Genomic DNA, 18504 nt, shown 5'->3' on the forward strand with positions numbered 1-18504 from the left:
ACACCCGTATGTACTAGAGCCATTCCACATGTGGCTCTCACATGCTTCTTATGGCTACATCTTTTCCCTTCATAACAAACTAGGGTTAGCTCAAACTAACTTATATGTAGGTTAAACCATTAAAAATTAGGCAAAGAGCTGATTTAAAACTTTTGAGATTTGTCCTACTATTCAAAAATCTCTCTCTTAACCACTAAGATAAAATGCATTTATTATAAATGCATTTATTTTTTTCTATTATTAATATATCTTTCTCACGGATTGATCTGATAATGTCCGCTAACCATGCTTCTGGCGTCTAGGTATTTCGTATCATGAGGTCTTCTGAAGACTGCACAAATGCCTGAAGGATATTTGTTCCTCTACCATGTCTATTGTTTTTCGTGCAGCCATCTTGTAATCTTTCCACATACACATATGGATCATCGGACTATGATTTATTTTCAGAATTCTCAATCAAAGGAGATGATCAAGAATTCTGCTGCACCATCCAGTATCAATGAAACCTCCCTCTACAAATTCGTCCTGTTTTCTGGAGCTTATGACCATACATATTTGCAGAATTTTAGCTTCTCTTTTTATACCCCTTTCTTTTTTGGTTCTAGATGCATCGGGTTTTACATTTATTACCTTTGTATCTTGATTTATTTGTTTATTGCTTTTGCTTCCTAAGAAAATGTTTTCTTTCTGTACGATGGTCTGTACTGCACCCTTCCATCACAGCAGCAAAAGCGGCGTAATCCCAAAAGCCATCTCCAGAGAGATACTGAGTGCCAATACTAGGGATCTGATGGCATCAACATAGAAACCCGAAAGCCAATAAATCGAATGAATAATTACACCCTTGCGTTGAGGAATTGTTATATACCCAGGGACACCGCAGTCCAGCGAGCACATTGGCTGAGAGCAGCTTCACCAAGCTGTCCAATTCCATACATACATAACCATACATTTAGGTACCATGAAAATCTTCTCCCGAGCATTTTGTCATAAAGCAAAGTTGGCAGACTCATCAAATTTACATGAGCTCGCAAGCAAGAGAGTTTTAAAACATATGTTATTTTTGTATATTATAATTAGCATTTCAGATCGAGTTTAAGCTTTTTATTTTTCAACCACCGACCTTTGATGATGCAATGGGTGTAAATTCGTCCCTTTATCCTGTGTATTCTATATTCACCAACTCTGTGTTCTGCACTGGGAATTTTTGCAACCTGCTAGATAGAAAGCTTGATTTCCCTTGACAAAGGAAGAAGAAGAGGAGACTAAACCTGATAGTTACCTTGATATCTGCATGGTTGCACGCATGCCGTGGGCCAACAGTGGTGCACGCACCCCGAGGCCCAGAGGTCCGGGTAAGGGAGGTGTAAGAATAGTTATCGCCAACCCAGAAAATTTATTTGCAGCAACAGTGACTTCTGCCAGTCTCATTCGTTCTAGATTTATTCATATTTTTGAAGTATACTCCCTAGTTATCGCCATTTGACCACTTAATTGGACAAAGAGCTCCTCCTTCGTTCCTCTCTTCATCTCTTGTGACGGAGCTCAGCCATGCACACCCTCCTCAAGTCAAGAAAGCACCGTCACCTTGGCATCAACCAACTGCTCTCCCACCAATTTTGATGTCCAAGTACGCCAAATCTCCAAACCCACAAGGTTCCAACATGAAGCTTGGCAGCTGACAATGATCTTCGATGAGCCTTGGGCACGATTTAAAACTCTGGGTTCGGCTCGGTCGAGTTCGTTCAGGTTAGAAGCCAACCTGATCTCAATTAGCTTGCATTATCCAGAACCAGAACCGAACCAATCAATATCAGATATATGTTTATCATAAGCTCCAAAGACAACCGTAAGGTCAAGTCCAGGATATTCGAACACTAACCCAGAACCGAGCAATCAAATTGGGTGTTGATAAACTGGAATCGGCATTGATCTAGTTCTATCTAGAACCCGAACCAAACCAACCCAACAAGATTTGTTCATGATCCAAACATATATGTAGCCCTAACAACATATATGTGGCCGAAGGAGACTTGGCCTTCCCTAAGTGGCTAACCATGTGACAAGAACACAATAAAAAGTCATATTGGACCTTGAAAGGGGGAAACAAAAAAAGAAATAACATTTTGGATGATTGAATCAAAATTTGTAAACCGCAAAGAACTACATCACCTATAACTATAAGCTTCTTTGACTTGAAAATCTTTTATGAATTGCAAAACGGTCAAATGTGGGTCTCAAAGGGATTGAAGGCAAGTCTCTTTTATTTTTTTTTCTTTTTCCTCCTGCATCCTATAGCAATTGTCAACAAAGTACATGATACTAAAGAAAATAATAAAGCCTGCTTGAGTTTCTGACATTAGGAATGCTAAGGCCCCTAAAAATTGAAGATGCAACAGTTGCAGATTTCTTTAATTCAAATATTGTCAAGGTTTACTAAGATGATCTATACACGGCACATATGCCAAAATACTGAGAATGAAATGCACGGAGTTCCAACATATGCTAAGAACACAAGAAAAATCCATGGATGTCTCGCAGCTCCAGTTTTCAGAGAAGAAATTTATGGTCCTTAGATGCCTTTCCATAGACTGATTATATAGCAGGAGTCCCAGCATCATGTGAAATGTCTGCAATCTGCCATCAAGATAAATTTCAGCTTTAGTAAACATGTTTGATTGTAAGAATTAAGTCTGTCAATTTAGCCACTTTAAGTTTACCCTCACATACTGCAATACTCTAACATGTAATATTATGACAAACCAGCGATACAAGCAGTAGCAGACAACTCAATAATGCAATTTTAAAGGATATCGTGCTCCTAGAATCCATATTAAAAGTAATTGTTGGGACAAAACAACAGAACTTAAATTTGATAAAAGTAAATCATCCTAAACTAATTCTACAGCCTAACCCTCATGAAGAACATTAACTCTAACTAGAAAGTATACAATTAATCAATTTATATGAATGTTTTAGTTGATAAAATCTAATGAAAAACATTATATTGAAAATCAAATAGAATGTTGGAAGAATGTTACTGTTTCAGAGTGTGCGAGTATCTTCCAAACACGACTGGCATCAAAATATTCAATTTTGGCTAAAGATAAAGATGCGAAACCAAAGTCTTTCTTTTTTCTCTTTCCAAGCACAGAAAGGTACACTTCAAACATCCGGTCAAACAAACAAGGTCCTCAATCAATCACAGCGAGAGCATTCAAGTCATCTGGGAAATTGTGAAAACAAAGTATAGCTTTCCTTCCCTGGCTAGTCAACAGGCTATTTTTCGAAACCAAACTCGAAGTATTGATTTGAAGTAAATTTAGAGAATTTAATTTCAGCAGCAAGCTTTCAGCTGCACCATGATGCCATGATGGTTAGCCAGCATGCAAATAAGTTGGCAGGAATAAAACACTGCCTTGTCTTGAACATAGCCTAATGTTTTAAAAGGGTGGCTGTGGTATGCAGATGGTCAAGGGACTGCCCAACACATATATAATATACAGGCCACATAGGTGGGTGCATGGGCAGCTAATTTTTTAAAGCCTTTCTCACTTTAAACAGAATCCCAGCTTAAATCATCTTAGCAGTTTTTCAAAATGGTGCAAACATTGGGTTAATCCTCCTAACTCTATTATGACACTGCTTAGATCTCATACTCTTGAAATAAGCATACATCATGACTTGGCCGAGTTGCAAGAATGTCTGACCTGATATATAGTCAATCTGAGAAGTTCCTGAGCCCATATAATTGAGGTAAGGTCATAAGGGCTTCATACCCACTCAACCTCAATGAATTTTTTTTTTTTAAAAAAAAAAGTCATGCCTGTTTGAAAAGGGCTTCGCCTTCAGCCACTGACAAGTAAATCAAACTCAAAGACCGCTGACATACCATACTTGTGCCAATGAGAACCAACTCCATCAGCCTCCAACCAAGCCCTCAGCTTGGTAACCTCTGTCATTATAGCAGATCCATACTAGTGATAAAACAGAATCCACAAGGAAACAGATCCAAAAAATTTGAATTTGAAGCTCTGTATGGACCACCTCTAAATCACATGATCAATATGATAACCACAATCTACTGAAACAGGTTTGGGTTCCTATGACGACAGGAGAAGGGAATATTTTAGAAAAGGCAAAGAAGATTTGTATTCTTACAAGAAACATTGACAAAGACATTTACAAACCTACATGTTCATGAAGAAGAGAACTGCCAAATGACGAGACAGTAGAAAATATCTTTATATTCAGTAGTTCTACAAGGCAGAATGCCTATCCAGAGAAACTTGAGAAAGAAATAATTCAGGAATATCAATAAGGATGCAGATCTTGTAAATTGTTTTGTAAGAATGGTGCATCTTTAAAGTAATATAAACATTGTCAGAAAAGTGTTGTCACCTGATTTTGTGGAACAATCTGGCTTGAGGATGACGAGCCAATTTGTTGCATATGCAGACCCTCCTGATCAGTGGAGTTCTCGATTGGCTATATATCACGAACAAAGAAGAAGTATTAGATAAAGATTATAATGTTGTTTCTAAGCCCATGCATAACTTACCAAAAGCACCTGTTTTGTATGAGATGGTGGCGAACATGTATCATGACATATGTACTCCTTTAGGAGCTGACTCTGTATAGCTTTCGCAAGGGATTCTAGTTCCACATGTTTTTGTCGCAACTTGGCATTTGACAGTCGAACAGCCTGTGCCTTTTCCTTTAAGGTGCGAACCTCCTCAATTTGCTCTGAGAACTTCCGGATGACCTCTACAAAGCTAGTTGGTTGGCTCAAAACTTCACTAGGTGAGACACTCAGTTCTAGCATGTGGACATTCCCACGCCTCTCAGGTCCCATAACCTGTGAGAGGACATCATCTTTAGCATGAACCTTTCTTGCTGTTAGATCTTTTAAAGAGTTCCTACTTCAGTTAGCATATATAGAACAGATGCATTATACATTATCAGCAAAAGTATGATAACAAATATAACAATTGTAGATGTGTATGGTGCAGTAAGGTTCTGGAGAAAACCGAGGTTTTCTCTTGCTTGTGATAAACAAGAAGCTCCTTACAGAAGATAATCTGAAAAACAGACATTGACCTTCAGCTCAAGGATGTCCTTTTTTGCTGCAGAGAAGAAGAGAATGTGAACCATTTGTTTCTGAGATGTCGTTGTATCAGAGGCATTTGGAGACACTTCAGACATAAACTGGGTCTTGGAAGGTTTGCTGAGAGAGTTATGGATCTACAGACAGATTGGCAAGCAAGGCATGTTAAGAAACGTTGCTGCTGAGGTTGGGACATGGAGATGGAGGGTGTTCTGCGGGGAATCTGAGTGGAGAGGAAAGCAAGGGTGCTCAGTGGACAGAGGCAGAGCATCTCCAAATTATTCAGAGTGAAGAGATAACTCAAGAAGTGTTTCAGATAGCAACATCAAAGCTTCATATTGTAGGGGTGGCAATCGGGTTAGGTTGAACGGGTTACGGGTCGGGTCGGATACCGGATCGATCCAAAATTTGTCAATCCAAACCCGACCTGTTTCTCAAACAGGCCAAAAATTCAGACTTGAATCTGACCATTTTAATAAACAGATAACCTAACCCAATATATAATGGATTGAATCAAGTTAAATGGAGCAAATGGATAAGCATCGCCGCCCCCATCAAATTATCATAAAGGGGCTGTTTAGAAAGTAGGGACATTAATCTTCCTAGCTGGTTTATTATATCTTTATTCCCTAGCCTTGGAGTAGAGTGCTCTACTGTTCGATTGTTATTATCTTTATGAAGATAGGCTAGACCTGGTGTCAACTATTTCTTTAGAAAATAAAAGAAGCAAATGTAGTTATGTAATGATCTAAACGAAAACAAAAGTGGAAAAAAAAAAGGAAAAATACTAGTACTTATACCTGCAGGTGGCTACGAAGGCTTGGATTTGGCTGGAAACATATGTCATCACACTTGGTCGCCTCAGAGGCCTGGCTCTTAATGGCTCGTATAGTCTCCAGAAGAACAGACAGTTGGGCTACTAGCTCCCTCTGTTTCTGTCGCAACTCAGCGTGCTCTTGTTGGATGGCCTCTAGTTCTTCCTTCAAGGTGCGAACCTCCTCATCAACCTCCATGGCCTTGGTCTCAAGAAGGCTAGTTTCTTGGCTCCAGAGATAATTAGCAGAGGGACCCAGCTCTAACATGTTGCTGTACCCATGTCTCTCCAATTCCATAACCTATGCAATGACATCATCACAGACAACACAGATCTGGTGTATCAGGCAATAAAAAGTTTTTAATTTAGTTAGCATAGCTAAAAGCAAATGCACTATATATTATTGGATAGCAATATAATTTCAAACCTAGAGCTTAATAACAATTATAGCTACATAATGATAATAAAACTACTACTAGTTGAACCTGCAGGTGGTGATGAGGGCTGCGGATTGGTGCAGCTCGAGAGGCACTGAGGGGCCTGCTTCTTGCTTGGAGTGAAGGGAGCTGAAATATTATAGCATATGAACTATTACCACACACCAAAGCCTATTGATAATGAAATAAACTAGAACTTAACAATTAAAAGAAATCCACACCTGCAAGTGGCTCCGGAGGCTGTGAACAGGTGGAGCTCGGTGGAGGCTACGAGCACGTGGAGCTCGGTGGAGGCTGCGAACACGTGGAGCTCCGTGGAGGCTGCGAACAGGTGGAGCTCCGTGGAGGCTGCGAGACCAACGGCTACGTCGGATTGGAGGGAACTGAGATATTATATCATATGGATTACTAACAAGATCTAGATTCCGTTAATGATAACCTAATCAAAATAAATTAAAAATCTAATAGTGATAGTTGATATGTAAGGATAATAAATGAACAAAATATCTGCACCTGCAAGTGGCTGCGGTGGCTGGTTATGGCTTGGTTAATATGGCCCCGATGAAGGGCACGAAGGATTATGTGCTGCTGGCTGAAGCTACGAGGAATGTGACGTGCCGGCAACCTAGTCCGAACTCTGCGTGCCATAGTAAATATGTGCAGCTGTCCTACATTAAATTAAAACATAACAGAATTTCTGAGACTTACTTTGGCATGTAAGAATGTGCTATAAATGCAAATTGTAGTGATATGAAAACAAATCATAAGAATCAAGACACATGCATCGCCAAAAAAATTAATGAGTTACATGAACACAAAGACAAACTGAAACCTAATAATAACAATGTAGACAGGTCAAGATGAGAGCTTAAATTTGGAGATAGAAAAGTGAAGGCATGATATTTAGGAGGGTATAGTATGGATTTAATTATGCATACTAATGAGTCCTATTCTAGACCATAAGTGAGCTTCTTAGCTGCTCGAATCTAGTCAAATGTAAGAAAGTAACTAAATCAATTGTCAGAAGAGAGTGAATGCAATTGAAACCATGAGTCCAATTAAGAGGTTCAGTCAATGGTTTTTCTCACAAAGTTGTGGGTTGAAGATACACTCTTTTTAGAATAACAATGTAGAAAGGGACTTACTCAACCACATAACATTTGATAATGTTACGTAAAGAAAGTATATCACCTCTTTCTACTGATGACTTTTAACACTCTCAATGATGCAGGAGCAGGAGCCCGAGTCATCCTAAATGTGCATCGTGTTTGGATCGTTGCTTGGATGTGCCCAAATTACAGTGGGTCTAAGATTTTCAGCACCTAGTTACATTGGGTTCGAGTGTTTCAACGTCCAATTATATTGAGTCTTTTTTGTTTGTTTGGGCATGTTGAGTCATATGGAGATTGAGTATTTTAGTTTGATTGTGTTGAGTCAATTGGAGTTTGGGTCCCAAAGCCATGAAATCACATTGAGCCCATGGCGTTGAGGAGTCCTTGAGTGATTAAGAGTTGTCTATTTGGTCCATATGGCGTTTGGAAAAGAATCCTAGTTGATTTTGACTCTCTTCCATGCATCATGAGGAGTCCTAGATTATTTGGAGTTTTATTTATTGAATCCATGTATCGTTTGAAAGAGTCCTAACTGATTTGGACTCTTAGTCCATGTGTCTTTAAAGAGTCCTAGTTATTTTGGAGTCTTAGTTGGTTTAGTGAATTTCGTCAGTTGATTTCATCAGTAAATTTCATCAGTTAATTTCGTCAATTGATTTATTTGATTTAAAAAGTCCATATTTAGTTAGAATCCTAAAATTATGGTTCTAAAAGTCCTTATTTTTTCAATCTCTTACTCTATATAAAGAAGAGGTTGAAGAATAAAATTCAGAAATTTTGGCTTGCAAATTGCGGGAGGCTTCTTTTTCCTCCTTTGGTGAGACTCCAAAGGTTCCTTTTTTCCTCGAATAAGATGCCGGAAAATTCTTGGGTTTAGAATAGAGGTGACTCTTCTATTCAGCTCATAGTTATCTTGTTACTATCAGAATCGCAGCACCTTCCATTGTTCCTTCTTCCACCCGTCAACCTTCATCATGCCATAGCTCTAATCCCTTAAGCGTCCAATCATCACAAAGTCCTTTAGGTTTCTGATCTAAATCGTAGGCCTAATTCCTTCCTTCCACATCCTAACCCAAATTAGCTTTGAATCTAACCAATTTCAGCCATCATCCACCAAAAATTCAGCAGCATCCACCCTCGTTCTGCGTCAATTGGTATCAGAGCAACCATCCCACCCCCGTTCTGCATCAATTGGTATCAGAGCAAATCGATCCACATAAGTACAAGAAGAAGCCGTCCCTACTATTATAATCCCTATCATGATGATTCCTACCATGACGATCAATACCATCCCTACAACATTGAACAACAACAAGATGATCTGATGGTTGAAGTTCAAAATCAAATGGCTGCCCTAGCATAGAAGATGGATATCGTGGAGGCAGAACTACGATGTCATAGCCGTGTCAAACCACAAGTTGGGCGACGACCTTCAGAACGCAGCAACAAAGGCACTCCTCCTCGAGGTATTTTTCCATCTATAAGATCTGAAATTTCTGCAAATAAGAAAACATATCTGGAGTGAGGAACAACAAAATTCAGTGAAGAAACAATAAATCCCATGCCGCAAAGAAAAGGCAAACCCGATTGCTCCAAGTGCGGTGGCCGAGGGCACCTCGCTGATATTTGTCCCACTAAAGATCAGCAGATATTCAAAAAAGATCTTGATGCTGATTTTGAAAATTTAGCAACACTATCTGATGATGTCCCTGCCGCTAAGATCCCTTCTCCTTCCTCTGAAGTTCCTCATAGACCCGCTGAGATTGAGGACAAGAAAGAAGCCAACGTGGAAGATAAAATTTCAGAGGTGATCTTTCTGATATAACTCCAGAAGAATTGCCTAAGAAAGACAATTCAGAAAATTCAGCAGAGATTGGCCATGAAGATAGAACCGTGTTCGCATCGGTTGGTTCTGAAATTTCAAAAGAGATGCCATCAGATTTCGAGTACAATAATCTGACTTTTAGTCAAAGCCGAAAGGAGCACAAGCAGCACCTTCAACAAGATCTTCAGGTTCTTCGATCGGAGAAGTTTTATGTAAGTCTGAAAAGATATTCCTTTGCTGATTTTCAAGATCTCTTTCTAGAATTCATAAATTCAAATCGAGGCGATCAGCAGATTACGGCATGCCAAGAAGGATATCAGAAATTCTTGGTGAAGTAGAAGAACCAACCCCTTTCAGAGTATTCGTGGCTGAAGACAGAGGAGATCCCGCGCCTTTGCACGAGCTCTTCAGCCCCAACTCGACGGAGTCGAGTTCTTCTCAGTCGGAGAGAATTGATGCAGGAGCAGGAGCTTGAGTCATCCTAGATGTGCGTCATGTTTGGATCATTGCTTGGGTGTGCCTGAATTACAGTAGGTCCAAGATTTTCATCACCTAGTTACATTGGGTTCGAGTATTTCAACGCCCAATTATATTGAATCCTTTTTGTTTGTTTGGACATGTTCAGTCATATGGAGATTGAGTCCTTTAGTTTAGTTGTGTTGAATCAATTGGAGTTTGGGTCCCAACGCCATGAAATCACAGAGTCCATGGCGTTGAGGAATCCTTGAGTGGTTAGAAGTTGTCTATGTGGTCCATGTGGCATTTGGAGAAGAATTCTAGTTGATTTGGACTCTCTTCCATGCATCATGAGTAGTTCTAGATTATTTGGAGTTTTATTTATTGAGTCTATATGTTGTTTGAAAGAATCCTAGCTGATTTGAACTCTTAGTCCATATATCTTAAAAGAATCCTAGTTATTTGGGAGTCTTAGTTGGTTTAGTGAATTTCGTCAGTTGATTTCGTCAATTAATTTATTTGATTTAAAAGAGTCCATATTTAATTGGAGTCCTAAAATTCTGGTTGTAAGAGTTTTTATTTTTCCAACCTCTTACTCTATATAAAGGAGAGGTTGAAGAATAAAATTTAGAATTAATTTTGGTTTTAATTGCTCTTGTGATCTAGAGGCAAGAGGCTGCTTCTTCCTCCTTTGGTGAAACTCTAAAGATTTCTTTCTTCCTCAATGAGACATCGGAAAATTCTTGGATTTAGAATAAAGGTGAGACTCTTCTATTCAACCTATAGTTATCTTGTTACTATCAAAACTGCAGCACCTTCTATTGTTCCTTCTACCACCCGCCAACCTTCATCATGCCATAACTCTAATCCCTTAAGCGCCCAATCATCACAAAGTCCTTTAGGTTTTAGATCTAAAACCGTAGGCCTAATCCCTTCCTCCCACATCCTAACCCAAATTAGCTTTGGGTCCAACCAATTTCAGCCATCATCCACCAAAAATTCAGCAGCACCCACCCCCGTTCTGCATCACTCAACTTCCCAAACTTTCTATAAGGAAAATCTTTCTCTCAACTTTATATGTATTGACAGATGCACATGCAATATACAGGAAGAGGCAATCTAGCAAGCATTTTTGATGTCTTTATATGAATCTTGTATTTCAATACTAGCTTTTAGAAGAATACTTATGTGCTAAGATACAGAACTTATTTTGGACATTCTACTTGCTTTCTTACTTTCCAATATGAACTTTCTTAAACTACCATTTTAACTACTTCATAGTCCATTGTGAATCTAGTAGTGTGCATGGCTCTAGGTCAAACTGAGAACCAAATTGAACCATCTTATTGGGTCAATATGGGCATATATCACATCTTTCCAAGTTGAGGGTTTAGGTAAGTCAATCCAACCCAAGGAATGTGGAACAGTCTCGAACCGTCCGGTTTGGGGTGGACCAAGCCCTGCCGGCAATGGACCGGGATAGTTCCGACATTCAAAATAGTAAACCGGCATATGGGAGGAAAGTGAGAAGGAAAAGGAGTAAAAAAGAGAGAGGGATAGAGGGCCGCTAGAGGCCTCCAGAACCTAAAATTTTCAAAATAAATAAAATAAAAAAGGGGCCCAAATTTTAATTAAAGTCGGCAAGGGGCCAACTTAACTTAAAATTTTTAAAATAAAAAAGGGGTCCGGAGAGCGGAGCCCCTACTTTGGTCCTTCGAGGCCCCTTCGACGCCCTTTCCTCCCCGCTTTCTCATTTTCTCTCTCCCGTTCTCCCTCGCCCTCTCAGTTGTGTACAGGCCCGGCACTAAACGATACAGGGACGTACCAAACCGTGCAGCCGGCCGATCAATATGGGCTCCAATACTGGCACAACAGACCTTGATCCAGCCTAAATTGAACCTAACCTAACCAAACCAAACTTAACATAACATAACCTAATATAAAGTAGTGTAACGCAATGTAGCGTAATGTAGTGTAATGTAATGCAATGCAATGTAATACAATATAATATATATTACATTAAATTTTGTTGTGTCATGGTCTCATGATTTATGTTTTGTTTTGCAAGGTAGAGTATCATTTCTTTTCCATAACATGTTATATCCTTTTCTATAGTTCGTCTGTTGGGTTCTCTTGTTGCATGATGCAGTTGAAAGACTAATTGTTGGTTTATGTTGTTATTGGTCCAAAATGGGTTTTCCTAAATAAAAATAATAGACTATTTCTCTGAATTTTATTTTTTTTAAAAAAGAAAATTGGGTAACCCATGAACCAAAGCATGGTTGGGTTGATTCAAAATTTGGTTCCAGATACAGAAATTGAGAACTGACAGGACTGCTTCGTTTCTGGATTGATTCTAACCTTAACCAACCTGACGTGTAGGCACCTTCAGTGATTTTTTTTCCTTCCTCTCATCATTTAATCTTGTATGGAATGTCTATTTTAGAATATATCATGCAGCTAATGTCACTAACTTGATAACACTTCTAACAGAAATTAGCAATAATAGGACCATCAATCTTTTTATATTTTAAAGAAAATGATTTCACACCATTGATGGGCACATCAAGTCCTAATATCCTCCTTTTTCATTCTTATTTTACTTCCTAATTTATATGCTTGGAATGATTATACAACCTTGGATTTAGATCAATATCCATACGACTACATGGATTTAGCACTAGCTCAGTCCGGATCACAACTAAATCCATTTGGACTAAAACAACAAATAAAGTACATGAGATTGGTTTTTCATTCCTGAAATTCAATTGAACAATGGTTCATGGCTTCATGCTCAGGTAAACCAAGAAACCATGGAACCTCTTATGAGCATGTCATTTTCTTGGCTGTTTCCTGCAACTTTCTTCACCGCCACTACAACTACTCATTTTATCCCCCAAGTATTGTCTACTTCAACTATGTAATTAAACAATAAAATATTTTAATTGATTTGAGAACTACTACCCTTTGAAGATAAACTAATCCCACTACCCTGTTGACTTTTCCTTGCAAAAAATTAATAATTAGCAAAGCTTGCTTTGTCGAGTTTTGGAAGACATAAGTTGGTATGCATATTTCATGGTCATGCTGAATGTTTCCTTCCTTAGTATTGCAATAATGATTAGCCTCCTTTAGTGATTCTTGTTCAACAAAGGTACATCTTTAAGTGGTCGTATGATTTTGATCGGATGAAGATCAATATCCATAAAATTTCCTAGATTTACCATGTAGATCAATCTATCAAGTATACAACTGGAGATAAAAAGATTCAATTATTTATCTACAACCAGTTGTTCATTCTCGCAATGCAACTAGAAACAATGCTCTATAAACTCCAAAAAACAGAAGTTTTCTTGAAAAAAGTCAATATACATTTTTTGTTATATATTACAAGTATGTTTTCCAAAGAATATGCAATCAACAGTAAACTAAATAATTGGGAAGACTCTTAACTTACTAGCTCAAACTTAGTTTTTAAACCATACTTTTCTTCTCATGCAAATGAAAGATAAATGCACATACATGCCTTCATGTAAAATGATATTCCCATTTAAGTCACTCTTTAAGCTAAAGCAACATTTCATGTTGTCAATCAAATCAATTGAATTTTGTGTTTAGAATTTCTTTTTGATTACTATAATATGCTTCGATTGATCTTCTACTCTTATTTAAGTCACTCCAAGTTGCAACAGGCTGGGGCAACCTAACACAATTGGTCACATCTTGAATAGGAAATTTTATATGATCTAGTCAAAAAGTAATGGAGATCTTATATAATGTTGAATTGGGTTGTTTAACCAACACAATGACACATGATATTGGAATATACTGCTAATTGGACCACATCTCTTAGAACAATGTTTTCCTAGTTTGGATGTTAAAACCTTTTTTAGTTTTGAGATGACACTATACTAAATTGAGGACATGAACATCATAATTTTACAATATAGTCTAGATCGGTGGCGAAGCAAGGTTGAGAAAACTCAAGCCAAATCATTTGCATGCTGATAAACAGCAATTTACAACTACCAAAATTATTTTCTGCACCCTTCTGTCATCATTCAAGTACTTATAAGGCGAACGCAAATTAGGAGGATCAGAACGGTACTCGCCAAATGCATGGATGTTGTCAACTTATAGAACTAAAGCTGTACCTAACAAGGCCTAGGATAAGTTAGACGACCTTTGCTACCATGACCAAGAAGTATCTGCAACATGATGATATGATAATGTAGGACTGGTTTGGTAATGTTGCCGATTTTGTGTTTTTGTTTCCTAAGCATAATTGAGACACTGCATGAAAATTGTTGCTGGAGACAGCATTTGCACGGAACTACTGACATTCCTTGCTTTTATTTCACTTTTTTGAAAGCAATAAATATTTGCTGCCAAGTTTTGCAAACAATTCAACGAACAAAATATTTTCATGATAATATTCATTCAGTCTAGTTCTTAGAAAACAGAAGCATATAAACAACAGGCCCATAACTACTTTTTGTTATGGTCATTAGAAAAAATTTCTTAAAGTTGCCATGGATTGTAGGAAGCATAATTTTAAAAGAAATATATCATGTCATCACGATCTTTACAAAACATCACAACAGTTTACAATAAGACACATTCACTATTACAAGGCTATATATGTAAAAGAATATAAGCTCAAACAACAACGCAATCACTACAACAACAGTTGCCAAGATATGGTCGATCAATGAAAAATTACAAGGTGAATGCGTGGAAAGATCAACTAACTTGCTCACTCCAAACCTCTTTCCAAAAAAAAATCACAGAGAAATTCATAAACATGGTTCCATAAAATTTCTTTTTTCAAAAAAAAAAAAAAAACTAGTATAGGGCTAGGGAAACAGAAATCACAACCCAAAATCTAAAGGAAAAAAAAATCGAAGAAGAGATGCCAATAGAAAAAGTGGGGAGTAGGATCTCGAGGCTTAGGGATAGGTTACCTTGTGATCTGGCTCGGAGATTTCCGCCGTGGCGATAAGGAGGAGGAGAAGGAGGACGAGGAGGAGGAGGACGACGAGGGCTGCGCGGCGAAAGGGGAGGACTAAGAGGAATCGGAGGCCAATACCTCCCGTACTCGAAATCGTCGGGCCAGTGCGGCTTAAAAGGTGGCTGAAAGAGATACGGCCCGCCGCTAAAATATAGATACGGGAGTGCTGATCCATACTTTTATATTGTTGCCATTAAGTTTGACCCTGTTCATTTGGGTGTGGGTTTCGGTCAACCCGGGAACCAAACGGAACCAGGCATGTTACATTTGTTTGATTTGGTACAGATAAAATTTGGCCTGCCCCGACTTCTAGAAAACTGATTGGATAAGTCCGGATCTAGGCCAAGGAGTTGGATAGTCTCTAACCCCAACCAATTTGATCTATGTGCATCTCTAGTTATACCTAATCGTATGCAAAAACGTTTTCTCTATCCGTAGAGATTGCACATTAAGTGGTCAACAACATGAGAATTAACTCTTGTATAGCAATCAAACAAAGAGGAGATACTAAGTTTCCTTCTAAAACTAAGGAGAGGACAATTATCAAGTGCTTACATGTACACCATAATTTTCTATGAATTTTTTTTTAATCAATAGTTCAAGTCAATTGTATTAAAATAAGCATATAATTTGTAAATCACAATAAGCGTATCATTGAAAATAAATTAACGTACCATTTGTATAAATTAAACACAATTCCAAAAACTATATATATATATATATATATATATATATATATATATATATATATATATATATATATATATATATATATATATATATATATATATATATATATATATACACATCTTTCTCTGAAAAAATGACAATACATCTACGGTCCCTTCACTAGTTATATGATTTGAGGTAGGGCATTTCGTGTATTTCGATTCAAGAATTTCTCTTATAATTTAAGAAAGATCAAAATCTTTCGAGACTTTCTCCGGTAACATGTGAAAAGGACTTGCTAATATGATCTATCCTCTACATTAAAGAGCAGTCTGCTGAAAAGATGTGTGCAATATGCGTCCAATTTTACCGCATTTATATATAAGTGTCTAATTTTTCCGCATTTGTATAAAAGTTGCAGGCCTACGAAAAGATATATGACAAGTGTCTAGTTTTTCCGTATCTACACATGGGTTGCAGGAAAAAAATTATGTTCTCATTAGAAAACATATGAGTTGCAGGCCTACTAAGAGATGTGTGACAAGCGTCCAGTTTTCAGATAAATATTGTTGAAGAACACCAAAGAAGTGGGAGAAGACGGGAAACTATAGTACAAGAGTAGACAACGCATGATAGGATAACTCTATACACACAATAGTGACATAACTTGCAGAAAATGGCTTACAAGAAACCCAACATTATTGTTTCTTGATGTATCAAAAATGTTACGATTGAAGAAGAGGTTGCTAGGGATCATAACGAATCTAGCCAAAATTATACAATTGTTTAGGATTGGGCAAGTGAAACTTGGGTTCAAAATATCAGAAAGATTGTAAGGTAAAAAAGAGGTTAGAGAAGAATACGACCCTCTACAAGAGATAGGTTGCAGTAGTGAAAGTTTATCATCTCTAGAAGAATCTTTTTTCCGGGCCACCTTAGGATTCCTTCAACTTAATCAATCTGAGACCATATGTACACAGGTGTACAGATACATGCAATTAGATAATCGTGAATTTAAACGACAAGAAGTGTTATGTGTATACGTATATACATGCAATTAGGTTGGATTGGGATTAACTTTTCCAACCAATACAAATCCCAAATTAAACTCAACCCAACTTGACGTTGGAATAGAGTTTCTCCCATCCAAACGGCTGAATCAGGTGAATGATAGGTTGGGCAACATTGGACTGGATCATCAAGTTAGGATGGATAGTTTAGGCAATTTAACACTATGAAAATATTTTGGATATTTTTAAAGGCTAGTTTTAGGTTGGTTGTGATATTTTTCACATGAACTTGACACAAATAACTTAATGGGGTAAAGGCATCTTTATCTAAAAGAAATAATAAATTAAGACATGCATAAATTAAATGTATAAGTATGCTGATAAAAGATTAAAGTACCCAAAAAATAGTAAGGCACCATTCAAATTTAAGATCCACAATGCATTGACGTACATCATTAAAATAAGCAAAAAAATAATATATTTTAGGGATCTTTAATGCACACAATTTTTTGAGAACTAAGAGTGAGCTTGATCAAAACCAAATAAGATAAACTCAAATTACCGATGCCCAATATCTCAAGTGACACTCCTAGCCCACAAACCAAATGGATGCAAATGTGAAGGGTATCAGTTACCCTAATATGATGGAATTCGCAAAATTAGAGAATTTAAAGATATGTTTCATGGATCATAACCTATACTTGTTAAAATATGATAGATTTGGTCGATTTTGAGCAGTATATTATAATAAAGGATTTTTTGCATGAATACCCTCCTAAATATCGGATTTTGCATAAATACCCTTCCAAAATTAATATTTATATATATACTCTCGTAAAACACTTGTTTTGCCATTCTACCCTTTTTTATTTTTGTTTTTGCATATGTACCCATGCAATCTAATAACGTTAAAAAATTAACGATTTCAAATTAAAATGACTAAAATACTCTTAATAGGTAGACATGCAAATAGAGCGCGATTCCGATAGCAGAAAAAAAAAGACAAAGACAATAGCATAATTTTTTAAAATTTTATTTTATTTTTAATTAATATAAATATGATTTTTCTTAACACCGTTAGAATAACCTTTATATTACGGGCATTTGTACAATAATAAAGTTTTACGAGGGTATACATGCAAATATCAATTATGGAAGGATATTCATGCAAAATCCAATATTTAGAAGGATATCCATGCAAAAAAAACCCAACAATAAAATATAAAATTAAATTGTTAAAATGCCTAATTTTGTACAAATTGATCGTTGGGTTAAAGACAACCAAAACATCATTAGTGTCTAGAAATTGTTAATGATGCAGATTATGTATGACTTTGAATCTTCAATTTGAAAGATCCATCATTGATTTCGAGTTGCTAAATGATATCAAAGTTTTAATAGTTAGATAAAACTTGATTTGGATTTAAGCTCATCCTCCATATCCAACCCAACTTGGGGTTGGAACTTTTGAGCCCAACCCAATCCAAGTACATCCAACCTGGCCCCAACGATCTAGCAAGTAGATTGAGCTGGTTGGTTCCAGGTTGAGCCAACCTAGGTTGCTCCCCTCGGGCGAAATGGGACAGGGCAATGAGACGATTAAAAGGTGATCCAGTTAGCATGTACATTAGCTCCCCAGCGTCAAGCAGGAGGGTCTCCACTATTGTTTGATGAGGTTCCAGTACCAATCTCACCAGGTAATGGCCTTGCAAATGACCTTGGACGCTAAGGGCCTGTTCTTTGAGGGTTAAATATCATGAAAATATTGGTAACTTTTTCATTGAGGAACTTACTCATGTTCTCATACTCCTCACAAAAAAAGCTATATTGCTAAGTTATTTTTCATGAGCAGCATTCTTCGATGAATAGAAACACTTACCCATTTAGAAGATAAATAAATTAGTTGCCCATCAGCCACTAACGTGACCCTTTTTTCCCCTAAAATACCCCTTTATAACGATACACTGACAAACCCTAAGCTCTTGCTCTTCATCTACAATGAATTCTAACCCAAGCGGCACCACTGCAATCCCTACCAGTTTTCAACCACAAGATCGATGAAT

The 18504-nt window shown here is 37.4% G+C and overlaps 1 protein-coding gene across 1 annotated transcript; it reads right to left on the minus strand.

The window, feature by feature from the left end:
* Positions 1-2378: 2378 nt before the first annotated feature.
* On the minus strand, positions 2379-14918 carry LOC120103749. Its single transcript, XM_039117005.1, has 8 exons — positions 14716-14918; positions 6872-7021; positions 6580-6741; positions 6407-6487; positions 5908-6222; positions 4562-4858; positions 4402-4488; positions 2379-2637 (listed from the first exon to the last, which is right to left on the minus strand). Exons 2-8 carry the CDS (start codon positions 7004-7006, stop codon positions 2596-2598), a joined length of 1119 nt encoding a protein of 372 aa, XP_038972933.1. The 5' UTR covers positions 7007-7021; positions 14716-14918; the 3' UTR covers positions 2379-2595.
* Positions 14919-18504: the final 3586 nt, after the last annotated feature.

The sequence above is a fragment of the Phoenix dactylifera genome, unplaced genomic scaffold, assembly GCF_009389715.1.
Source record: "Phoenix dactylifera cultivar Barhee BC4 unplaced genomic scaffold, palm_55x_up_171113_PBpolish2nd_filt_p 000153F, whole genome shotgun sequence".
NCBI lineage: Eukaryota > Viridiplantae > Streptophyta > Magnoliopsida > Arecales > Arecaceae > Phoenix > Phoenix dactylifera.